This window comes from Astatotilapia calliptera, chromosome 7 (genome assembly GCF_900246225.1).
Source record: "Astatotilapia calliptera chromosome 7, fAstCal1.2, whole genome shotgun sequence".
NCBI lineage: Eukaryota > Metazoa > Chordata > Actinopteri > Cichliformes > Cichlidae > Astatotilapia > Astatotilapia calliptera.
Genome location: NC_039308.1, coordinates 1,523,082 through 1,548,730, shown reverse-complemented (window position 1 = coordinate 1,548,730; position 25,649 = coordinate 1,523,082). Strand labels below are relative to the sequence as shown.

The 25,649-nt window shown below is 50.5% G+C and overlaps 2 protein-coding genes across 2 annotated transcripts in view; both read right to left on the bottom strand.

The window, feature by feature from the left end:
- Nucleotides 1-3,335, bottom strand: part of LOC113025044 (neuronal acetylcholine receptor subunit alpha-7) — a 55,322-nt gene extending 51,987 nt beyond the window's left edge. The window contains exon 1 of the mRNA XM_026172417.1: nt 2,306-3,335. Within this exon, the coding sequence (XP_026028202.1) occupies nt 2,306-2,363 (58 nt within the window). The 5' untranslated portion in view covers nt 2,364-3,335. The remainder of the gene's footprint in view (nt 1-2,305) is intronic.
- A 3,125-nt stretch (nt 3,336-6,460) lies between these two features.
- Nucleotides 6,461-25,632, bottom strand: spg11 (SPG11 vesicle trafficking associated, spatacsin). The gene is made up of 40 exons (XM_026172414.1): nt 25,250-25,632; nt 24,573-24,760; nt 24,271-24,498; nt 23,507-23,717; nt 23,028-23,165; nt 22,500-22,897; nt 22,054-22,199; nt 21,716-21,848; nt 21,243-21,398; nt 20,987-21,162; nt 20,703-20,879; nt 20,306-20,377; nt 20,064-20,191; nt 17,845-18,053; nt 17,581-17,776; nt 17,137-17,340; nt 16,814-16,920; nt 16,568-16,713; nt 16,292-16,456; nt 16,138-16,204; nt 15,649-15,811; nt 15,331-15,539; nt 14,924-15,032; nt 14,562-14,721; nt 14,155-14,436; nt 13,657-13,857; nt 13,435-13,542; nt 12,946-13,111; nt 12,645-12,859; nt 11,649-12,384; nt 10,718-10,863; nt 10,396-10,600; nt 10,102-10,242; nt 9,555-9,688; nt 9,147-9,266; nt 7,939-8,107; nt 7,756-7,832; nt 7,324-7,479; nt 6,945-7,096; nt 6,461-6,865 (listed from the first exon to the last, which is right to left on the bottom strand). The coding sequence occupies exons 1-40, from the start codon at nt 25,462-25,464 to the stop codon at nt 6,691-6,693; spliced, it is 7,284 nt and encodes a 2,427-aa protein (XP_026028199.1). The 5' UTR covers nt 25,465-25,632; the 3' UTR covers nt 6,461-6,690.
- Between the last annotated feature and the right edge of the window lie 17 nt (nt 25,633-25,649).

Sequence of the window (25,649 nt, the reverse complement as noted above, 5' to 3'; positions counted from 1 at the left end):
ATTACATTAAAAATAATCCCACAGAAAAAATACGTTGACAGATAAGTGAACACTGCTACCAGTTTAATCTGACATGAATCATGAAAACCTGATAACACGGCCCCGTTTAATCTCCACTGGACCAGTCAAACATCTGCCTAATAACCAGAGATGGGCAGTAACGCGTTACTGTAATCCGATTACTTTTTTCAAGTAACGAGTAAAGTAAGGGATTACTATTGCAAAAACGGTAATTAGATTACCGTTACTTTCCCGTAGGAACGCTGCGTTACTGCGTTACTAAAACCGTGATTTTTTGCGAGAATGTCTCACGACAGTGACGTAAGCGAGTGCGCCGTTCGTGACAACAGCTGTGTGCAGATCAACAATGGATCACATATCGAGTGCAGAGAGAGTATGAGCGTGCAGCGTTTAAAGCGTGGAAGTACTGACCTTACTTTGAGTTTGATTCCATAAAAAGTGACAAAAACATTAGTGTCCGCTGTGCGTGGGAAGAAAACTTCTTTTTACAGCGAAAAAACCCCTAAACTTCCAACAAGCACCGAGTAGCTACGACGTAATGGGAAACTCACAGAGAAACTCGCGGATTCTTCCACTGACCGCGGCACACCTGCACCAGGGTAACCCTCCGCCTACCCCACTCCTGCTTTACAGGTGAAAATAGAGCAACAGGACCGCTGAGTCTTTGACTTTATTTATTTTCTGCTGTGTTTTACTTGCATCTATTTGAAAGACTGAGTGTAAACACACAAACTATTTTATTTTATGAGCTGGAATGTGCAGAAAATAGGTTTCAATGTTAAACTAATTTCTTCCAGTCAGAGAATGTTGCATATAATTAAATCTTTGCTTGATGCATAAAGTTAAAAGATTAAAACTAATAAAACAAGTTTTAAAAAGAGACTTTTCCATCTGATTACATTTTGTATGATGGATTATGCAGAAAAAGTAGAATTGGGCTGAAAGATCTATCACTTTATCACCTACTCAGGTTGTAAATCGTGTTTTTAAAATGTAACTAAGTAACTAAGTAACTAAATAATTAATTACTTTTGAAAATAAGTAATCAGTAAAGTAACGGGATTATTTTTTGAGGAAGTAATCAGTAATTAGTTACTGATTACTTTTTTCAAGTAACTTGCCCAACACTGCTAATAACCCAGTAAAAAAACAAAACATCCTTACTCTGAGTGCATAAAAGTTTAACTGCACATTTAATCCTTGAGATGTCTGATAAGAAAAAAGATTGCAGCGACACTCGAGACGGGGGCGGGGTTTAACAACAGGCGAGTCGTTTATTAGGCTGGGGGAAGGTACAAACAAAGACTACTAAAGCTAAACTGAACTGGAACGAAACTGGGAGAAAATAGATACTAAACGGGACAAAGAACATGAAAAAGACCTGAACACAGGAAACACGTACGCTGGGAAACAAACACAACAGAAGACCCGACAACGACTGACGGAAAACTCCCACACTAAATCCACAGAGAGGAGACGAGGGGAGCGGAAACACAGCCGACTCAAATGAATGTGACTAAACACAACCCACAAGCATCGCAGAAAATCTACTGTTTCTTCTTGAGTGAACCCAGGAAAACTCTGCTGCACTGTACTGTGACACGTGGCTGAGCGTGGATGGTGTCAGGAAGAGGAGCATAAATCTGATGAAGATACAGTGAGAGGTCCAGCTTTGCGCCCTTCTCCTGTGAAATGTTCCCAAAGACTCGCGGTGGCCCAGACTGGACCCTTTGACGGCCTGGTTCTGGCCCGCGGGTTGCATGTTTGACACACCCACCCGTGGAAATGTTAATGCACAGATGCAAAATTCTTCTTCTTCCTTTTTCCTCCCTTACACCTGGACTGCACGAGGATCACCTCCCACTGATTCTCCCTCAGCAAACAGCAGGACGCCGCACGCACAGAATCAAACTTCTTATTTAATCTGCAGATTAAAGTTCTGTTTTTGATTCACTCCAAAGACATAAAATGTGACAGAAGCAAAATCTGATCACAGCATTTGTTGTTAAACGTTTATTCTAATCAAATCAACTTCTTATTCACTTTCTGTTTGAAAAACGCATCTTTGAAATGTCTGCATGTGCATCAAGATGCAGTTTAAAGCTGGAGAGCTGGTTTTAGTCCACAGGTTACAATTCTTAATCCAGATAAGTGTCCTCACAGCCATAGACGACCTGTGTGTGTGTGTGTGTGTGTGTGTGTGTGTGTGTGTGTGTGTGTGTGTGTGTGTGTGTGTGTGTGTGTGTGTGTGTGTGTGTGTGTGTGTGTGCGCGTGCGTGCCTACCGTGGATGAAGCTGCACAGCGTCAGGATGAGCGGGGTGAAGACGCGAGCGTCCATCATCAGCAGCGAGTCTCAGAGAAGCTGAGCGGAGTTCCTCCTGAACCGACGGCAAACACGGAGAGAACGAGAATCAACAGAGGGTTCGCTCTGAGAGGAGACGGGGTTGCTCCTCCCCCCAAAAAGCATCCAAAGGATTAGATTCAGCAGCCGGAGACACCGAGGAGAGAGAGAGAGGTCTGTGAGTGTGTGTGTGCACATGTGAGGACAGAAACGTAGAAACAGTCATAAAACTGAGCTTTACAGAACAACACACCTTCATCCACTGCTGGATGTTTACCAGTTTGTAGTGGTTTTTTTCTTTTTGTTATCTGGGATCTGTATGATGTCATCGATTGGAGATACAGTTGTAGTCAGAAGTTTCCATCCCCTCATCTCAGGCATGCATGCTGGTAATGTTGGGCTTTTAATCATGTCTTTGCACTGTTGTTTTCCCAGGGTGGATGCAGGCTCAGATATATCGTTCATATTTGTAGAAATGTCTCTGAGCAGGCTGCGCCTCGAGCACAGTGTTGTCGCAGCTATGAACATGAACTCAGGCTGATATCTGACTGCTCCTCTTGGCAAAACTGGTGGACTTGATTTAAATTGCTTGGTTTCCTGGGATGGACCACATTCAAAGACACTCTGAAGCTGCGTCGTCCACACCAAAACCAGTTCTGATGTGTGTTTGGACTTTTGTCCACACAAAAGCATCACACAGCTTCATCTACACTCACTCAAATCTTTTAATAACAATTCATTCGTGCGACAGCACTCGTTGGATTGACCGGCACTCCGAACAAAGTCCACCCAACTCAGTGAAGGAGAAGTGCAGATTTACACAACTACAGGTTCTTCTGATGTCGCGTCCCTTTGCCGAGGTCTGGAAGAAGTCCAGCCCTGTCACTGTGAAATGAGAGGAAAGCAGTTATGATGTTCAGGAACCAACCAGGATCAAGCTCGCCATGAACAGGAAACTGCAGAAACACCAGAGACAAGATGCATGTTTGGAGGAGTAAAGGTGAAGCTTTCAAAGCTGAAAACACCAACTGTCTGCTCTGTTTGCTGTCAGGGAGTGGACGTTACACTCAGCGATGGAACAATGAGGGACGATGGCTACTTCTCCTCAAATCAGCACATAATAAATAACATTCAGTGTTGTGGCTGAACGGTGCAGCGACACCTCCCAGCCGTGAGCTGGACTCTTCATCGCTCAGCTGTCACACCTCACTGAAACCAAGTCTCAGGGACTGACAGCCCGAGGTCACCTGCAGAGTCCATTCACACTTCTGACTGCAGCGCCATCACAGACACGAAAACTGAGAGACGCTTAAAGAGACGCCTGGAGGAACAAAGTCACAGCCGAGTTCAAATATGTTGCAGAAAAGAACACGCTTTCCTTTACTTCCTGTCATAGATCTCCTGTTCCTGTGGACGATGCTCAGCTTAAATATCGTGAAAGTTTCAAATAAGTGCATCAGGCTACGTACAAGTACTCAAAGTCAGAACCAAAGCTGCAGACCCTCACTTTCTCACAGTTTTTCTCTTTTGGATCTGTGTGATGTCATAAAGAGCCTGGTCCTTTCAGGTACTCGGCAGCGTCACCAAACTGGTGTTCAAATCTTGACCTAAAAGGGGAGGAGCTAAAATTATGGATGTGATTCAAGCAGCCCGCGGTGGCTGACGACCCTGCTGTAAATAAAGATTATTATTGCGGCTGTGTGCAGGGAACTTGGGGTCTCGTTGCCTTGGTTCCCTCAAAGACTCGTCTGCAACCACTCACAGTCAGCTGCAGCTCTGGCAACAACACACCCGTCTGCTTTCAGCTTCATATGAAATCTCTTTGTGATAATACAGTAATTATCTGTGATGAATAAGCAAACAATCTCAAATCTGTTGTTGTCCTTTTATACGGAGATTCACATTAACTGCTCAGACCTAGATTAGAAATCTGCTTTTAAATAGGAAAATCACTAGAAACCAGCTGCCAACCAGTTCAGCCTCTGTTGCAAAGACAGGTTCTGCACACATCTGTGCAGACGGACTCCCACAAAGGTGACATCCACAGGCTGGGGGTGTTGCATGCTGAACTTCTGAACAACCGCCAGTAAAATAAATTCAATGCAATGATTTTTACTTCTCATCTAGTCTAACTGAACCGTAACCTTTGACAGCTGGAGGATGTTAAGATCCATGAGGACTGACGGTGGTGCAGGAGCACCAACTACATCCTGCCAGCTTCTCACATGTAAGCACAAGGTGTCCTTTGTCTGCACTGCATGGCATTAAAGATTACACTCCTCACACATGGACACGTGTGAAGGACTTCAAACATATTTAAACCCTGGGTTTTACAGCCAGCATCTAGTGGCTGTTAGCGGTACTGCACACGAACTGCCTTTTATTAAAAGTCATTTTAAATTTCAGCATGTCAACATTTTGTTTACTGTCATGGAAACTCTGAATAAAGAGTCGAGTCCCCAGCGTGAAGGCGTTTCTCCGCTCAGCTGAGCGTGATACAAACTCCTGATTAATTTCCTAATGAGGGCTGAATAATTAGCTCGCTTTCTTAATGACTCTCTCCATTAAAGACAGCGGCTGGCACAGAGAGAAGAGCGACGTCTGCCAAACTAAAGCCAAACTGTGGCCAGGATGATTATCCTGAGTCTGTTTGAGTTTAGTCAGCCCTGACAGATCCATCGCTGCTGTCACGCAACGAGAAGCTTTACGCATGGAGACAAAGACTTAGTCATTCCTCAGGGCTCTGTGATGGGACTTTTTATTATACAGGTTTCCCCCAATACTATAATTCATTATTATCAGGATGTCATTCATTGGCTTCCTGTTAAATCCAGAATTCAAAATCCTGCTCCTCACATACAAGGTCTTAAATAATCAGGCCCCATCTTATCTTAATGACCTTGTAGTACCATATCACCCTATTAGAGCACTTGGCTCTCGCTCTGCAGGCCTACTTGTTGTTCCTAGAGTATTTAAAAGTAGAATGGGAGGCAGAGCCTTCAGTTTTCGTTCCCTTTAACACCAGCTCCGTGTTGTAATCTTTGTTTTGATCCCCGTGTCGGGGCTTCGCTCGGTGCAGAGGTGACTCTCCTGTCAGTAATGAACTTCTCTGCTGCTGTTTCTGAACTTTAAATAAAAGAAACCCATTCCTCTTTAAATAATCACCCAGCTGGGCACAGACTGTGAAGATATGAAAGTTTATCATTGGTCTAGGTAAATCCCCTGGATCAAGCTGTATGCAGCCAGTTAACAGTAAGACACTGAAACACTGATTATTGGTAATATTTCTGGTAATATTTGAGTTTTGCGCAGATGTTTTTAATCCCAGCATCCTCAGCTCAGCAGGCTCGGTGCACTCTGCAGCTTATTACCAGCTCTGCCTACAGCAGAGATGAGCACAAATGCTGTAACACATTCAAAGGAAATGACACGAGGAGCTGAAACAGCTGATCATTACACAGGCCTGGACTGCCACCTAGTGGAGGAAGAGAGAACTGCCTCTCACGACCGTTTGTGAGGAGCTGCAGGCAAAAACATCCTGAAATTTCAGGCTGTTTCACTGCCGTGGAGCCAGCTGGGTTCCAGACTTTTCTCATTTCACACTCATTTAACATCCCTGTGACTCTGGGCCTTACTCCACCTGGCCTCACCTGTGCACCACCTCTATTTTCTATTCCTCTACAGAGACATGGTATGCAGTGGGGACTGTGAGATGTCATGCATGTCTCCTTTTTGAAGTTATTCACTCAGTTTCCAGAACTGAAAAATGAAGCCAATGCTAAAGTGCTAAAAGCTGCAGTTCCAGCAGCGAGCCAGGCCCCTGGTCGAGACAGCTCTGGCCTCTGTGGGTAGCTCCTCTCTTCATAACTGTGTGGTGGTGAGTCAGCGGTCTGAATGGTGTTTATGCTGAAGGTTTGCATTATTAGGGGCGTGGCCTGACAGGTGGATGGTGGCAGAGGAGGCTGTAATGAAATGCACTGCGTTTATGCTGCTGGAGCATTTTTAGTTAAGTGTAGTGAAAGATGTCTGAGTGAAAGTCGAGATTTATCTGATCTTACTGAACACGGACGCGCTGGAGTTACAGGAAACACCCAAAGTAGTTGAAAGAGCATGTTTAATGTTCACGTTCATGTGTTTCTACAAAGACTTTGTGCTTATTTAACCACCGATGAGCCAGGAAACTAAATCCTGGTCACCCAGTGAGAAAGAAATCATCCATCAGGTGAGAAGGACACACGGCATTTTTCTACTAACACATCCTGTACATCCACAGTGTTTCCTGTCGTTGGCGGTTATTGATCACGACGATGCTGCGGCCAGGCAACGATCAGCTGCCCAGCCTGTCGCTCAGGTAGCTCGACGTCTTGGCGTCCTGCAGCAGCATCTTGGTGATGTCGTGCAGGTTCTGCTGGTACGCCAGCCTGTAGCGGCTGTACACGTCGTCGCAGTAAGTCAGCAGGCGCTTGACGTTGGAGGTGACGCTGCCGGGAGCGCCGTCCAGCCTGAAACACACACACTGCAGGTCAGTCCACGTCAAATTTTGGCTGTTGTCAGGTCGTTTTTCTGTGGTAGGAGTCTTACTTTTTGAAAATGTCCTCAAACAGGGTGGAGGTGAGCGGGCGGTGGCGTTTGAGCTCTTCCAGGTAACCGAAGTCTCCGTTCAGGACGACCTTCTGGTACAGAATCTCCGCCCAGTCCGGACTGTAGCCGTACGCCTCCGACACCACGAACACCTGAGACACAGGAAACACCGTCATGGCGGCTCCGCCGATAGTACGCAACATTAGAACCACCTCCCGAGTCCCGGGATCACATGTGGAGAACAAATCAACAGCTTGAACTTTTCTTCAAGTCCTTAAATTTGAAGCGCCCTGCTTCCAACCAATCAGCTTCAAGAAGTGATGGAGTTGCTGCTTCAGACAGGTGGAGGTTTGTGGAAGGAAGGACAACAGGAACCCACCTGGTAGCACCGCGGCAGCGCCATGGCGGCGCTCAGCAGCTCAGCAGGTCGCAGGTTGATGATGCGCAGGTCTGATCCCTGATTCAGGAAGTGGAGCTGAAGAGCGACCAGCTTAGCTGTGCGGATGCAGCGAGTCGCCTGACGCACACACGAATCCTGACACACACGCACACACACACACGCACACACACACACACACACGCACACACACACACACACGCACACACACACACACACACGCACACGCACACACGCGCACACGCACACACACACACACGCACACACGCACACGCACACACGCACACACACACACACACGCACACACGCACACGCACACACACACACACACGCACACACACACACACACACAGAGTCAGGTCCTCTCAGGACGTTAAAGACAGGAACAGGAAGCTGTGGGAGGAGCTCGGGTACCTTGGAGAAGCTCTCTGCCGCGTCCTTCAGCAGACCCAGCACTTTGGCCAATGAGCTCTTCAGCTCCGGCGTGATGACTGAAACACAGGAAGTAAGACTGGGATCAGACCAGAGGAAAGAACCAATCGTGGAGGCTTTGGTGAGTTTTTGGCGTTGGCCGGCTCTCAGCGGGCGCTCGCTCACCCCAGGCCTGAGACTCGATCATCTTCAGCTGCGTCCTGGCGGCTATTTCGTGGTTTTCTCCGATCTCCCTCCTCATGGTGAAGCACAGTGCCACCATGTTATACTTCTCGCTGTCTGCGGGGAGGCAGCGCTTTATGTAGTCCAGCAGAGCCGACTTCAGACTGGAGCTCTGCAGCGAGGGAGCGAGCGACAGCGTGAGTTCACTCGACTTATGGACACGCTGCAGGATGTTTCCCCATCCAACTGTTCCAGACCAACAACTCTCTGCAGTGCTCTCACATGTACCCAGGTAGAATCATCAGTAATTAGTTATTATAGACCTGTTTCTACTCTTTCCTGTCACCGCCCTTACAGTGAGAGCCAGTCAGGGTTGTCTATGAAGGTCCTCAGTCGTCCCGCTCATCGTCGTCTGAGGAGCCTGGAGAGAAAAAGCGTCCGGACTTCTTTAAGTTTCCCTCAAGACTTTTTATCCGAGAAGCTTCTTCAGTTCTCAGAGGAACTGTGTCATCTGTGTCCACTGTGAGCGACCATCTTTGAACAGAGGGCGGGGCTTACAACACCAGCTGTCTGCCACCTATAATCCAGTTCTGAGATCCTTCCCAGGAGCCTTAACGCCCACTCACATCCTGGGCCTTCTGACCTCAGTGAGTCACATGATGGGGCCAGGTTTCACCTGAAACCCTGGCTGATTGTGACCCACACCTGTTTTCACACCTCGGCTCGTGTGATTAGGTAGAGGATCAATAGGGGGTCCGTGACCCTCTTGGGGGGACACTCCCACAGGGCTTAAATCTGGGACGGTTTCTCTGTACAGCTTCTCGGATGAAACGTCTCCGAGGAAACTTAAAGTCCGGACGGTCTTCTTTCCAAGGTCCTTAGACCAGTGAGTCAGAACCAATCAGAGCGCAGGAACAGCTCTTACTGAAGTCATCCATGAGCTGAAGCTCAGCAGATTCAGCTGCGCTTCTTCTTGATCTCTGCTGATTTTAATCCTTCGTTGGTTTAACAGGTCAGGTTCTTGATTGGCTCTCACTCGTGTGCAGACTCGCTCGTCTCAGCAGCAAATCTCTGAACTTTCTCTGAGGAACAGGCTGCACGCTGACCTGAGATCAGTTAGAGCTGATCCACATTCAAAAGCAACTCTGTGTGTGTGTGTGTGTGTGTGTGTGTGTGTGTGTGTGTGTGTGTGTGTGTGTGTGTGTGTTGACCTGTCCTCTGTCTGTGTCCACCTTCTTCCTCAGCAGCATCTCGAAGCAGTGGTTCTGATGCAGCAGATCGAAGACGTACGTCATCTCGTTATACCTGCCGATACCTGTCAGCAGACGGACCTGCACACACACACACACACACACACACACACACACACACACACACACACACACACACACACACGAAAACTTACTTTTTTTCGTCTGTAATCCAACTTTGAACCCAGTAACTGAGTAGAAAGTTTCCATGGCTGGTTTGTGTAATGATAGTCACTCAAATCACTCAAGCATTTTTTTTCTATCAGCTGGCACGACGTGTACGCACCGGGACGCTACGACGCAGTAATTAACATGCGTGCAGCAGCACCAGCATGAAGGGGAACAGTGGATCTGTGTTTGGGGGCTCACCAGCAGGCTGTAGTGCCCTCCTGGAGCCAGGTAGGTGTGGCTGAGGTGACGGGCGGCTTGGAGCACTCTCACGATCCCCTCCATGTTGCAGGTGAGACTGAAACAGTCGTGCGCCACGATCAGCAGCTCCACAACTACAGGAGACAAAAAGGAAGGGGGCTTGCAGTTCTTTTCAAAATAAGACGCCGAGCCTCGTAAAACCACCTCCCAGCTGGAAATGGAAGAACTTGAAGCATCCTGATCAGACTCTGAAAGTCCAACCGCACATGTGCAAAACTCATCCCACAGTTTTATTATCACAGTTTGTCATATGAAGCTTTTATACTTTGTCACTGTTTATGAGTACGTGTGTAAATGTGCATTAGTGTGCATGACAGGACGAAGCCATAACAAGGTAAACATTAAAATCAAGAACATTTCATGCTTCTTATTCAGAAACCAACACTGTTCATTTGCTTTGTGGCCTCTTGGGGGCAGCAGAACACAACAAAACAGCTCTTTACACTCGAGGTGTATTTGTGTGTGCGCGCATGTGTGTTTGTCGTACTGCAGTTCAGGTCCCTCAGAGGAACAGAGTTGAGGTGCTCCAGCAGTTTGAGTCCCACCAGGTTCGGGTCGTCACATAGTTTGATCAGCTGCACCAGCGCGTCCCTGCCCTCCAACGGTCTGAAAATGTGCTTTTCCACCACTAACACACACACACACACACACACACACACACACACACACACACACACACACACACACACACACACACACACACACACACACACACACACATTACCTGGATGCTGAGGCCTAACACTGGAGAACTTTTCAAACCTGAGACGTGCTCTCTCACCTGGCTGCAGCTCCTGGGTGGAGGCCAGCAGCGCCTGAACCATAGCGGAGGAAATGAGCTCAGCCACGGCGTCTGCAGACAGACCCTGAGCTTTGACGAAGGCCCGAGCCTTCCTGAAGCGCTCCGGCTGCTCGGACAGCAGCAGCTTCTCCAGCACCGAGCAGGGCTCCTCCCTGCAGATGCTGCTGAAGGAGCACTGCAGCTCCTGAGGAGACGGGGTCGGACACTCCGGTAAACTTCACACAGTTTTATAAAGAAACGAGCAGAGCAGACGGTTCTGCAGGAACGTTATCAAATCACCCGACGGGAGCCGGTTAGATACCTTGGAGAGCTGGTAGAGGCTGAGGACTTGTTTGCAGTAGTTGTTGCCATGGCGGCACTGATCCACCAGTTTCTGGAGCTGGACGGCGACCTCATCTTCGGGGAGGGGGAGCATCACAAAGGAGGACAGGCTGCTGACTGAGGGAGCTGGAAAAGATGGTATTCATACTGTAATTACTGGATTAAAAACAATAACAGTTTGTGCCCAGCGTGTAAACTGCTGCCCGCATCGAGTCCTACGTGTATTTATGAGCTGCTCTGCCACCGACTCGTCTCAGATTTGAACCCTTGTGGTGTGTTCGGGTCAAAAACGACCCCTAGGTGTGTGGCAAACAAGTGTATGGGAATCCTGAGGACAACACAAGGATGGAGAGGATTTCTCATGGCAGTTAAAGGTCAAAGGTCGTTGAGTTCGGTGGCCTCGGGATCTCATCTCTGCCTTTTCTGGATAATGTGGTTCTGCTGGGTTCATCGAGCGACGACCTCCGACTGCACTTCCATGAGCTGAAAGGACGACACCACAGATGGAAGCAGCAGGAAGTGGAGCTGCCGTTCCTCCACAGCTGAGGTGGTTCGGGGATCTGACCGACATGTGTCCTGGATGAACCTAGGTCAGGTGTTTTTGGGGCATGTCCAACCAGGAGGAGAGCAGCACAGACCCAGGACAGAAACACAACATTACCAAGCTGGGAGAGGGTCGCGTGGGTGGTTACCGTTACTGCTGACCCCAAAGACAAAGACTTGGACAGATGGGAGAAGATGGACGGATGCATGTTGTCCTATTACACGAGTAGTTGGAATGCAGTTGAGAAAAATAAATATACAGCATCAAAAGCTTCAATATTTTCTGCTTAATTAAAAAAATCTGTTTTCTGGAAGTTCTGCTCGGAGGATATGTGCTTTATGTGAACTGAAGGTCAGAGGTCACTTACAGCTCGTGATGCTTGCCCTCGCGGGAGCTTCAGAGTCGTCCTCCGGCGGTTCGTCGCTCAGCTCTCCGGATGCCAGGCCTCGGCAGCGCAGCACCAGCCACACGTCCGGGTGGTACAGGGAGAAATAACGGCACACCCGGCTGGCTTCATGGATGCTGCCGTCGTCTAACAGCTGACCAATCAGAGCGGCCAGAACGCTCCTCTCCTCTGGACTCAGCGCCGACTCAGCATTAGGCTCCTCCTGCTCGTCGGAGGGACCGGGCAGTCCCTCCAGCGCGAGGTACCCCTCTGTGTTCAGCTGAGTTATGTTGGAGAAGGAGAACTCCTTCATCAGCGCCTTGTGCGTGTTCATTTCAGGGTTGACGGCCGGCGGCGGCAGGTTAAAGACGCTCTCCTTCTCCATGGCGACGGTAAGGATGCGTCTGCGGATCCGGCTGAGCCACTGCTCTTTCTCCAGGCTCTCCAGTTTGTCCACGGGAGCCGGGGTGATCCGGGAGAGCCAGTGGGCGGCGAGCCCGAGCAGCAGGCAGTGCTCCTGGATGTCCAGCAGGTCCTCCGGAGCCTCCAGAGACCCTGGAGCGCCGGCCTCAGCCTGCGACAGGAAGAACTGGGAGGCGGGGTCTGGATCGGTGGCGTCGGCCTCCAGCTGCTCGTGACATTTCTTCCAGAAGCCGGCGCGGGTCTCGAATCTGCCCCACTGCCGCTTGGACCTCTGAGAGCTCACCTCCTGAAGGAGCTGAAGGAGAACCGAGGGAAGCTGCTGTTAACTTTAAAGGGAAGCGTCTCAGATTCCTCAGCCACACAGCACAAAGACTTTATACTGGGTAAACTGGGCCCCATTTACAACAAACCAAACAGAGGAAATAGAGCTCGACTCTCAGTGGTGTGCAGGACCTCTCGTCTTCTGTGTCAGTAAATCAGTTTTTGAGACGTCACAGATAAATGATAGATTTTAAAGCATGCACGAAGAAGACCGAGTGTGCAGGTGGGTCGCACCTGGCTGAGCAGCAGACGGTGCACGGGCAGGCCGGCCAGCTGGGCCACCTGTCGCGCCTGGCTGTAGCACCCCCTCGCTTGCAGAGCGTCTACGGTCGCCTGGAACTCCTCCTGCTGGACGGAGGGAGAACTGCTCTGCAGGAGCCTGGGAGATATGCTGACCTCTGACCCCTGAAGCAACTGACTCAGCTGGTTCAGCTTCCTGAAATCTGGACCTTCAAATGAAAGAGAAAATGAGAAACTCAGGTTCTTCCAGAGAGTTGATGAAGCGGGTAGCTGCAGACCGTCGGGCACAGCTCACCGTTGGATTTGAGGAGTTTGTCGACGTCGGCAAGGAGCTGCAGCAGCCGGTGGATGTCGTACTGCGAGGAGCAGCGCTGCAGCATCGTGAGGAGCAGCACCGAGGCCTGGCTCTCAACCCACTGCAGGGGGAGGCCACCAGGGGGCGCAGGACCACCGTTTCTCAGCTACATAAGGAGAGAGGCAGATTAGAGACCCTTTGTTTAAAAAGCTGCTGGGTCGGGCTTCTGTCCCTGAATGACCCATCAGTTCAGAGCAATAATCACCAGCATCTACTGGAACAGCAGCAAGTGTGAGAAATCAGTTTGTAAGTAGCTGACAAATGTGACGTAGACAGAGTAAAAGTTAAAAACAGAAGCTCAGTTCTCGTGGTCGCTAACAGATGATGAGGAAAAACATGCGTTCAGGTAAACTAAAGGACGGATGGACTGATGAGGAAGGCCTGTCTTTGTCTTTTGTGTCGGGCACTGGAGCAGTCGGCCGGACTCACAGCGATGAGGGTCCGTTGGAAGTCCAGCAGCTTCGACTTGGCCTCAGCGAAGTTTCTGTAGTCGCAGCACAGCTCAAACATCCTGAGCACCAACACCAGAGGACAGTCCTGAGAGTCAGACGGAAAAACAACGAGTTTGTGTTTCAAGCTGATGCGACGAAGTGTTGAACGTTGACCACAACTGCAGCGGTCAGACCAATGGTGACTGAGGCGTGTTTTTACCTTCTGGAAGAGCTCGAAGCCTCGCAGGAGGGGCCTCACGAGGCTCCGGCCCAGGAGCGTCTTCCAGATGATGGAAAGGTCGTGCACGGTCCATTCGTGATGCTGCGGCGCCTGAGCCAGGTGGGAGGTGGCTTCCTTGGCGGTGACATCATCGACAGAGGTCAGCACCCACACACAAAGGCACGGCAGCAGCTCTGCCCCCTGAAAACATCAGGTTTCGAACATGTTTGTACTGCGGTACATGCATCACAGAGGAGCCTGTACAGGTGAAGGTGCAAACAGCACTCTCTCTGAGCACTTGCTCAAGTTTTACGCAACTTGTTTTCCACTGTTCATGCTCCACTGGATGCATCAGAGAGTAACTTGCTCCGATGTATCGTAGCACAGATCAAACCACCAACCTACCGATTAGCAAACGGCCTGCTCTACCTCCTGAGCTGAGCCCTGTAACTTTGATAATGACTGGAAAGGATAGCTGGGTGTGTTTCGCTCCCTTACCTGCATGCAGGCAGCCAGTACCGCCAGCGTCGGGCAGCGCTGCACCAGCGCCTCCTGCAGGAGGTATCTGCAGGGTGCCGGCTCCTCCTGGCTCTGCAGGAGCACCTGGAACATCTCCCCAGGGCGCTCCGGGCTCCCTGAGACCGCCTCCTCAGTTCTCAGAACCGAATGCTGCTCATCAGAGTCGCAGCTCTTCCGCTTACAGTAAACCTGCAGGTCCTGAAACGCCAAGCTCAGGTGGGCCTGGAGGGTGGGGCCAAACTGAGCTGCCAGCGACCTCACCTGGAGGAAGAACCAGACGTAGATGTTTGAGAGAGATTAATGTTTATGAACCTGCAGGGCCAGGCTGACCGTGCAGAGGGTACTGCTCTGTGTGTGTGTGTGTGTGTGTGTGTGTGTGTGTGTACCTGCTGAGGCGGGAAGTTGTGCAGTTGGACAAATAACAGGAAGTGGATGAACTGTCCGTCATGGGCACAGTGGGCGGGGTAAACGGAGCTCAGCTGCAGGTTGTGGAGCTGACAGAACTGAACGGCCAGCGCCCACTCCTGAGCCGCCTCGTACGACGACCTGACACACACACACACACACAGAAACCTCAGCCTGTGTTTAAGGTGTATGAAGTGCCCATTTAACCTTTACACAAAAACAGGAAGCAAGCCTTGTACTTCCTGTTTAAAAAATACTTCAATAACACAATAAAAGTCTATTTCAGACATTTCCGAGCTGCAGAGCACGTCACACTACAATGCATCAACGAGGCGGGGCTGACCTGCTGATGCCTCTCTGCTCCAAACTGTCTGTTACTGCAGCTTCCAGGTAACCAATCAGCTCCTCTGCTGCTCCAGGCTCCGCCTCCACCAGTTTCACACCTTTAGACACTTAATGAGACAGCAGAGGGGAAATGTAAAAGCAAACACCTGCAGTTCCTCTAATGTCCAGCAGAGGTGCCACAGTGAGTCCATGTTCAAACTACAGCCTGATAGAAAAGCTCATTTTCCCCCATTTGAAGGCATCGGGCTACTTCCTGTTCACCTCTCAGTTTCCTTCCTGCTCAGTCAGCATTTTGCAGGTTAAACTCAACTGTGTGTGTGTGTGTGTGTGTGTGTGTGTGTGTGTGTGTTGTTGTGTGTGTGTGTGTGTGTGTGTGTGTGTGTGTGTGTGTGTGTGTGTGTGTACCCAGAGTGTGCAGATGCTGTGTCGGGCTGCTGTGTGTGTTGCGTTGGTTCCAGTGCTGCAGGATTGCGTTCATGGCTCTGATGTCGACCCTCAGCTTGAGGCTGCAGACTCCCAGCAGCTCACAGAAACAAACGGCGGCCGACGCCACAGACGGCGCATTGAAACGCTGCAGGGCCGACCTGGACGCTCGCCGCGAGGCCTCCTGCAGCCTGGGACACATGACGCTGATGCTTAGCAGAAGGACGATGTTCCTGCGTGGTGTCCTCGCACCATTACACTTTCCTCACAGAAGCTCTGAAACGAGCGTGCGGTACTCACGTTAGCCTGACGTCCCCGCTGCCGCTAAGCTGCTGGACGAGGAAGGTGGCGTAGGCGAAAGATGGCCGACCGTGGTGGAGGAAGTAGAGATAGTCCAGATTCTCTTTTAGAGCGAACCTTTGGACCAGGTGAGGGCTGGAGAAGTGAGGCAGCTCTGATGTTTCTGTGGAGAATCATCACAAACAGGAACATTTAAAATCTTACAACATGTCAAACGTCTTCAGCTCATCCTCCGCCACATGCACCGCCTTCACGACCTCTGCTCCTTGCAGCTTCACCTTTCCACCTGTCTCCCTTCCTCTACAGCACCTCCCCCTCTGCAGGGTATCTTTTACCTGCTTCCTACTCTCACCACAGATCACAGTCACACTCAATTTAAAGAAAACATCTGTTTTCTGCTTCTCAGTTTCCAAAGTTCAGAGGTTTTTGGTGGTGGGGCTTCCTGTCACCACCTGAGCCGTGACCTTCGTGCTGGCTTTCGGGTCTTACCTGTGGAGTTGAGGGTGTTTGCTGCCTGCCAGCCAAACAGCCTGGACGGGTCCAGAGGGTGGAGGGACTGGAAGGAAACACCAACGGGCCGTCAGAATACCGACAATAACGAGGTGAATACTAATGAGCTGGCAGGTGACGGGTGGGCGTTTACCTGCAGCAGGTGGTACACGGAGATGTCGGAGGGCGGGCCGTTTCCTCGGGGGACGGCAGGGAACAGGGCGGCCCTCAGTTTGGGATGTGGGGCCAGCGCCATCTTCAGCAGCTGTGGGTCGACCGTCCTCTCTGACCTGCCTGACCTTTGACCCTGAGCCATCACCTGAAAGCACGGCGAGGAAACACTTCATCCTCCACCCTTCTTCATGTTTAACACCTGTCAGGGTTTTGTTTCCACACAGAGCAGCAGCTTCCTGACAGGAGCAGAGTTTACCTGGTCAATTCCTCCGGGGGCGAACATGATGGCGGCCAGCGTCAGCAGACTGTGACCCTCTAACAGCAGACTGCTGAGAGACGCCTGGCTGCCAGGTAATAACACCTGAGCACTGGTTAGACTGGCCTGGAACACCAGTCCTGGATCTGCAGCAGAGAACGAGGACAAAGCACGATGAAGAAAGGATTGAGGAGCGAGGAGGACGAGGAACGCGCTCAAACTGAGAGCGCAGAGTTCGGTTCCCACCTGACAGATCTCTGGTGATCTCCTGGATCCGCACCAGCATCTCGAACCAGGGCTGTCGCTCAGAGAGGCTCTGACTGCTCAGGAGGGAGCAGTTTCTGGGGGTCAGTCTGTGGACAGGAGGCCAGAGCTCATAATGGGGTCACCATAAGGTCGACCCAACAACAACACATACGGAGACAAACCCAGCAGTCATGTGACGCCCTATGAGTTTGGCAACAGTGAGAAGGAAAAACTCCCTTTTAACAGGAAGAAACCTCAGACAGAAGCAGGCTCAGGGAGGGGCGGGGCCATCATCAGCACTTACATCACATCATATCACACACCTGTAGTGCTCCAGGTAGGTGTAGAGCAGGTACTGAAGGTTGTGCTCCAGACAGAAGGTGATAAAGACGCCGTGGAGGTCGAGCCCGAGGGGGGAGCGGTACTGAGGGATGGGAGGAGAAGAAGACATCACGCCTCCACCCTGAGCCAACCTCCACAGCAGCTGCTCCAGGTGTGCCAGCTCGTCCGGGATGAACACGCCTCTCCTGCAGGAAATAAAACCCTGTGGTTATTTTCTTGCACCGTGCCAGCTGCACAGCTGATATGCTGGTTGGTATCAGGCTAAACTGGAGACGGTGGGCGTGCGGTGTCCCGGTGTACACGGGAGCTTCTGGTCACGTCTGTGTGGTCAGAGTTTGGTCTTTTGGATGCAGGTGACCTCATCGCTGCTCACAGTGGAGCTGTGATGAACCAGGACACCTGTGCACAAACGTCTGTGTTTGTACCTGGCCAGCAGGTCCAGGATGTTCTCCCTCATGTAGCTGCTGCAGGCCGTGCTGTCGTTCACCAGTTCTGGGGTTAAGTCCGGCCACCGGGGGGTGCCAGAGGTCTCCGTATTCTGGATCCAGTCGACCACGCGGCGCTGGTCGTGCAGGGCGGTCAGATAACGCCACAGCACTGAAGCGTCGCAGGCTCTGAGCTCTAACGGAGAAAAGGAGGTTAACACTGAACGGAGACTTATTAGAATCTGACCCCGACCCGGGTTCTACCTGCGTGCTGCAGTCTGGACAGGAGGACGGCTGTCCGGCAGCTCTGGTCCCAGTTCTTCACCCAGTCCAGTCTCAGTGTCCTCCAGAGACCCCCCCGCTCCTCCTCCTCGTCTTCCCGAGGCCTCCTCTGCACCTCCAGCTCTTTCAGAACCTCCTCACCGCCTCCCTCCTTACGAGCCATCCGAACAGTCCCGGAAAGTTTTTGGATTCTCAAAGTCAAAAACAAAGAGTTTGTGTTTACTCAGAGGTTTAACGTCTGAAAGAGTCGAGGGGCGGGTTAGAGGAGATAAAGAGAGAATTCGGAGGGTTCAGAGGAGGGCAGGTAACAAAAACAGAGCCGAAACAAAGCAGCTGAGAGCAGGATGGGGATGTTTGTAAGATGAAACAGGAGGCTGAGGAGGAAGCTGAGGAGAATTAATGTCTGTTCGTCCTTCATAACCATGGTGGGAGGAAGCAGAGTCAGAGCATTTATAATGCAACTACCTGACCAATAATATGGCTGCTGTGAGGTTACCGTGCCAACAGACTGTCCAGTCAAATTATAGCATTGTGATTGGATGTCACAGATTAGCAGGTGTCTGTGTGATGCTCGCAGTCTGCTGGCTCCACAAACAAACATGGCGGTTAAACATGAAGCTTTAAAACCAGCTGATTGCCTGACGGTGAATGTGCCATTTTCCATTTACAGTTTATGCATCTACACGACAGCAAAGACCTCCGAGGAATATTCAGACCTGATTTTCCATAAATGTGTTCACAGTGTTTGAGATCAAATGTGAAATAATGTAATATTTGACTGCTTTATGATGACTGGTATGATGAAGCCCATCAGCCAACGTGGATGTTTTTACTGATGGAAGCTGATAGAGCAGAAACTTTGTGTATTTTTCAGTTAGAAGTAAACTAGGCTTTCAGCGTGACCACAGTCACATCACAGACTGTGGAAAAGTCTGAAACTCCTCACATTAGTCCCACCTGTAGGATGGAGCCCTTACACATCTTACCCAGGTGTTACCTATGACTAGGGCTGCCACGATTTGTCGACTAGTCACAATTACATCGACTATCAGAATCGTCGACGACTGATTTAATAGTCGACGTGTCGTTTGAAGCTTTGTAAGATCACAAAGGACGCAGGAATGAGTAGTAGGATTTAAGAGTGTAATAACGGACTGAAACAGAAGATGGCAGCACTGCATGTACAAGGATGTCAGCTGCCGTTAAACCCCGAAGAAGAAGAAGCTGTGTCCCAGAATTCATAGCGCGGCCCAGCTTAGTTTCCAACAATGGCGGCAGCTAGTTAGTTTTAATATTGCTCTTATTATTCTTTCTGGGTCACAAAATAAACGTTTAACATATTTTCATGCGAGAATGTAGCTGTGTAAACCTCAAATATCTGCTCAGTTTATCAGGACACCACATGTTTTCAAAAGCGCTCCGACGTTTTCGGAGACGTCTGTTACCCACTAGCTCGATAGCGAGCCGGGGGCTAGGCTAACTAGAGCCGTGAGAACACCGGACTCCCGGCTTCAAACCCACCGCCGTCTTTCGCTGCTCAGGTTAAACATGATATATGAGTCACTTAGATAACTTAAAATGTTATTGTTTGGCTTTTTTCAGTATTTTATTTGTTCCTGAGTAAATCGGTTTGGCTGAGATTAAAGTTATAGTTTTTACACAGCTGAATAAACGTCAGACAGACAGCTGATTATCAGAAGTGTGAGATGCTCGAGAATTTACTCCGGTGTCCTGTTATATTTTAGATAGCAAGGAGTTTATTAAACTTCACCGAAACAATCTGCAAATTTCATTAAACTTTAATAAACTATCATCTTGTCTTTATTTTTAGTTAGCACCTTAAACACTTAAAGCTGTAAGCTAATGATAGTTATATAAGAGCAGATGCTGCTGGTGCAATAAGCTGTACGTTTGCGTCCAATGGATGATGATCTGACTAGTCGACTATCAAAATAGTCACAGCCCTACCTATGACCCTGAAAAAGCTCAGGATTTAGCTGTAAGCTGTAACATCTGTGCAGCATACTAACTACTAGGTCGGCTTCCAGAAGCTGACCAATCAGAAAGAAGCAGGTTTTTGGGTGGGCGGTGCATAAAGAGACAGGAGCTAACACGTCCACAACACAGACGTCTGCAGTGTGACAGAGAGCCACTCTGATTGGTGGAACTCTGTGCTGTGGATTCAGCAAGCAGCTGTTTACCCTTGATGCGAGGTACTTCCTGTGCAGCGGACAGCCGGCCGCGACCCCAGCTTCTCCATCTCCCCGATGAACTCGACACTCTCCTTCTCTTCCTCTGGGAAGTAACTCCGACTGGACAGCTCATCCACCTGTGCAACAAGTAGGAACAGTTTAGAGGTCGGACGGGGACGAACGTAAACATTCACAGAAACAAACGGAGAGCATGCTTCAAAGTAAAATAGCGGGAAACACGCCACACTCACCATCAGCTCCCTCAGCTCCTTGTCATCCGTGTGGAGGCAGATAAGGTGGAGCTGCTGTTTCACACTGAAACCCTGCAAACCCAAACACAGACCGCTCAGCCTCGACGCAAAAAGGATCGACGAATCGGCTCGCAGAGCCGGGGTCCAGGCCCCGCTCCGTTTGAGACTGTGGACTCAGAGTCTCTGTGACATCATACAGATCCCAGAGCAGATAAACTGGCCCACAGGCTTTACTCCTACACCCGCGGCCACATTATTAGAAACGTTGGTCGTGTTTGCTCGAACAGGAGATAAAAAACAATCGGTACTTTTGTCTTTACTTCTCTTCTATGAGGCTCATCTTTGCTCTTTTCCTGATAACCTGTAGTTGAACGTGTGTGATGTCAGCTGCTCTCACCATGTTGGCGAGGAGCGTGTTGGCGGTCTGCAGGTCTCGGCGCCGCAGGCAGGAGGAAACTTGCCGCAGACCCTCCCTCCTCAGAGCCGGCAGGTGACATTCGGGCCGGTTCTGCCTCCGCAGGACTGCCTGAGCTCTTGGGATCTGATTGGTCAGGATGGACTGATGGACCACTTCCTGCAGCATGAACACAGAACAACACTTTTCAGATTTTCACACATTTTTTTAGCATCACAGGAAGGTTACTGCGGTTATGGGACCAAAGAAAAACGTCTAAATCTGACCTCTGCTGAGAGCTGCTCCCACTCGTCCCGCTGAGCCTCCTCCTCGGCCGGAGCCGCAGCTCTGGTAGCCGACACATCGGGCCCTGCAGCCCAGGGGAATCTCTTCATGTAGCTCCTCAGCTCGGCGACGTATCGATCCAGAACGTTCATGCAGCTCTGCACGCCAGAGTCCTCGTCTGCAGACGCAGCAGAGCAGCGTCAACTCGGACACCTGTATTAATGCTCTGTGTGTGTGTGTGTGTGCTTGTTCTCTTACGGTGTGTGTTGGACAGCACGGAGCGGATCTGCGTGTTCACGAAGCTCAGGGTGATGTTGAGCAGCTGCTCGGAGAACTGTCGGCTCTGAGCTTCGCTGTTCGAGTCTCTGACGGCCGAACACAGCAGGTCTAAGGCGGGACACAGCTCCTGCACTCCTGCAGGGGCGACGGCTCGTTACACACACGATATCACAAAAAAATAAGAAATCAGGAAGGGGACAGATATTTGTATCACAGCAGTTTACCTCTAAGATTATGTGTTTTCTGATGTTACAGACTTGTTGTTAAACTGAACGATGCTTTGTGCTGTTGCTTCGTGTAATAAGCACCAACAAACTCTTTCCTGAACTCGTTTCAGGGAAAGTTGTTTTGGAAGATTTGCATTCAACGGCATCCACGTGCATCTGCGAGCAGTTTGCACGCTTCTCTGCCTGTGATCTAAAACGTGTGCTTGTAACGTGGCGTGCACGTACTGTCTGTGAGGCTCAGCGTGGAGGCGGCGGGCTGATCAGCAGAGCTGAACGCTGCCGCCGGAGGGTTCAGGACGTTTTCTTTGCTCTTCAGGTAGAAATCGACCGTGTCCAGCTGACGGTTCTTCAGTCCAGTCTGTGCAACAACAAAGAAGACAAACTGTTTGATGCAAATGTCATAAACAGTGGAAACAAAGTAGAATTTGTTTTTACTTTTCTTAATGAATAGATAACAGAGGTTTTTGTTTCAGGATTTTCTCTCTCACAGAACCATCAAAGATCTCAAAAATGTTTTCCTGTGATCAGAACCAGGTTTAATTAGATATACAGCTGTTTGCTACCTGCAGGGCGTGGATGGGGATGGAGCAGCGCCCCCAGCTGTTCAGGTGGCAGACTGCGTCCACTGTCGCCGCGCTGCCGAACAACATCAACCGGCTGAGCAAGTCCTGCTGCGATACGGAGAACAGGACCTGGAACACACCGGCCTCTGACACACACACACACACACACACACACACACACACACACACACACACACACACACAGGATGTGAGGTTACTGGAGGCGGGGCTTGCTGATTTGATGCGGTCCCTGCCGTCTTTCTTTCACAGAAACACGAGCTGTCAGGTGATCGCGCTGCTTCGACACAAACTGCAAGTTTTTGAAAATTACTTGGACAAAAAACCAAGTTGGATTCATTTGTGCAGAGTAACCGTGTGAACCTTTGGCGCCCTGTCGGGCTGCTGAGGCCATCACAGCAACAGTGACCTGGAGCGCGGCGACTTACTCTTCAGCAGCAGCCGATGCTGCCGCTCTCCACAGCGCTGGACCGGCGCTGCCTCGCCCGCCGCCTGGTGGTATCTCACGTTCCCGTACTTCATATCCCACAATGCAACTGTGGTCTGTTGGTTTCCCGGGCGGACGAAGGTCAGCAGAGCGGAGAACTCAGAGACGGTGAGCTGAGATGAAGCGGACGATTCGGGGACGGCGAAAGTGACGGTCATCCCCCCCGGAGGCACTCTGCTGTGGGACGAGGATGGAGCCAGGTGGGAGTCCAGGTAGGGGAGGGAGGAGAACCAAGAGGAGGTCCTGGGAGGCTGAGATGAAGAGAAGCAGGAGGAGGAGGAAGGAGCAGTGGCCTGTTTTGCTCTGCTGTACATGGAGTTGAGACGAGCCTCCCAGGAGCTGGAGTTGAGGTCAGAGGTGAAAGGTCAGAGGTGGACCTTTCTCTTCTTAAAATAAACAACTATTTTAACAAACAAAAATCAAGAAAGTTTCGGTCACAGCTCATAAATCCAGACGCTCCGCAGCTTACCGGTCGGTGCTGAAGGTCGCTCCCAGGGCTGAGACGCTGAAGCTGGAGCTCGACAGGCTGTCCTGGTCTCTGGGGTGCTGCGGCTGAAGAGGGGGGCGTGACCGAGGGGCGGCGCACAGCAGGTGGTCCGGAAACATCCTGAAAGACAGATCATGACTCTGAAGTTTGCTCTGTGCCGTCTCTGCAGTGCAGAGCGGGATTAGCTCGCAGACGAGTCGGCGCCATTAGATTTTCCCTGTTTGATGCAGTTAATCGGTTTAATATTCCTCCAGCTGAGCCGGGAAGCTCACGCACAGGATCAGAGCGCCGCAGACGAATCCACCCCGCCCTCGCCGTTTCTGCTTCTGTCACCATTCTGAGAATCTTTTCAGCACTTTATGGCTTTAATGTGACGCTTTTCACCTGAATCCCCACAAACAGACTCTAACACAGACACTACTCATCGAGATGCCTTCTACGTCATTGCACTGACTTTATACCTGAAGTAGTGGTTGAGGTCGACGGCGATGGCGGCGTGGGACTGAGTGACGGCCACGGCTGTGCTCAGATCAGCCGACACCTGGAGGAGGCAGAAGGAGGCAGAGGAGGAGAAGGGGAAAGAGGTGAGCTCGTCCTCTGCCGGGCTGGAGCTCAGGTAGGCGGCCAGGCTAACGCTGGCCAGCAGAGTGCCATCAGAGACGCTGCACACAGCTGGAGGGGGTGGAGTTAAAGAAAAGGATGTATGGACAAAAACGAGGCGCTTTATTTCATGCATTCATGAAAGTTACACTGCAAACAATTTGAGAGGAATGTATTTAAATGCTTCATAAAAAGGAGAACTCCATCATCGATACACATCCCTCTTTCCTGCCTCTTAACTAAAGGGACGCTCTCTTGGACGTGTGCAGAGGACGGAGAGTGGATGATGAAGATGGAGCTGCCAGGCAGGAGGAAAACAGGAAGGCCTCAGAAGAGGTTCGTGGATGCAGCAAAGGAGGACGTGGTACTGGGATGGACCATAACAGCAGCAGCTGCAGGAAGAAATCACCCAGCGATGTCTGTTTTCATGAATTATGTTATTGTTGGGGGATCATCTGCAGGACTTCCACCGCCCGTCAGTGCACATTTGCCCTGATCTCGTGCTATGATGCACTTACTGGTGTTGTGACCTTCTGCACACTGTTACTCGTGCTGACCTGTTTAGGACGGTGTGTGAGTCATGAGCCATGTTCTCAGTGTGTAGCAGTGAGACCGTGAAGGATACATATGAGTCCAGTGGAGCTGAGGGCAAACAGGGTTTCCATGGAGACGCAGTGATGGACAGCAGAGCACGAGACGCTGTCGGCCAGCTCGACTCTGCAGCAGGATAACGTCTGAGGCTCCTCCTCCTCCTGCTGCCACTGTAGCTGCAGCAGCCAATCAGAGTTCAGCAGAGCGCAGCAGCGGGCAGTCACAAAGGACAACACCTGCACCGCCTGCAGCTCGCTCACACCTGGGAGCAAACACTCGGTCAGCTAATGCGACACGTTAATAGCCGCGGGTGGTCTAGACGGTTTTGGTACTCACTGGGGTCCTGGTCTCTGATGGTCTGCAGCAGGCGGTCTGCAGGATACTCACACACACAGAGAACGGAGGTGAAGGCCGACCGCTCAGCCCTGACCTCCAGCAGCTTCAGGTCACCCTGAGATCCCACAGCCAGCAGCCTGAAGCCGCCGACTCCCCGAGAGTGGACGGACACCTCCTCCCACGAAAAACTGTGAGCAGAAAGAAACTTTTAGAAAATCTGCTTGTTTACCTGCAGTCCTGGGCAGCCCTCACTAACCGACACAGCACAGGGAGGACGTCTGCTGACCTCCAGCTGCAGTATCAGCTGTCTTTGGAGGCATTTTACTGGCTTTTTGTCTCCGTTTGTGCAGCTGCACTCCACAGAGAGCCACGCACTGCAGTGCTTCAGCATACAAACACATGTTGGTGTTTTAGTAATACATGCATTTATTTTCAGCCCATTTTCTTATTGTGTGTGTGTCACATTACCCAAATCATGTAGATATTTTAGCAAACATCAAATAGTTCAGAAATCACAGTTAAATGTTAGCTGGACAGTGCCAGGAGGAGCTCTGTTTGATGGCTTCTAGTTTAAACAGAGGATGTCTCAGATCCAACGCATTTTAATGTTAAACCAGTTACTCGGAGATTATTCAGCGTTATCACAGTCACTATCTGTGCGGTTCCTGCTGACTCACTCTCGGTAGCTGCCCTCCACTGCAGCCGGAGAAGCCTCTCTGTCCGCCGGGTCCCACACCACCAGCTGCCCCCGGACCCCCAGACATCCGAGCAGGGAGCCTCCAGGAGCAAGCTCGGCTTTCCGTACGTCCGCTACATCACCACAGTGCTGATTTTCCGGGATCACAGCTACCTCCGTGGATCCAGCCTGCAGCCGCTGATCCGCTTCCAACATCTTCGCGAGGTGAACCGGGACCGGAGAAACCGGATTAAAGGTCTAACTGTGAGCTAAGAAGACATTTTAGTTTCAAAAGAAGAATAAATCTGCTGTCGAAGCTCTTTGGACACTTCCTTTTCTCATGTAAACAGCTGCTCTGTTTCAGTTGTCACGTGTGCTGCCTCTACTGTCAGCTGACCTCC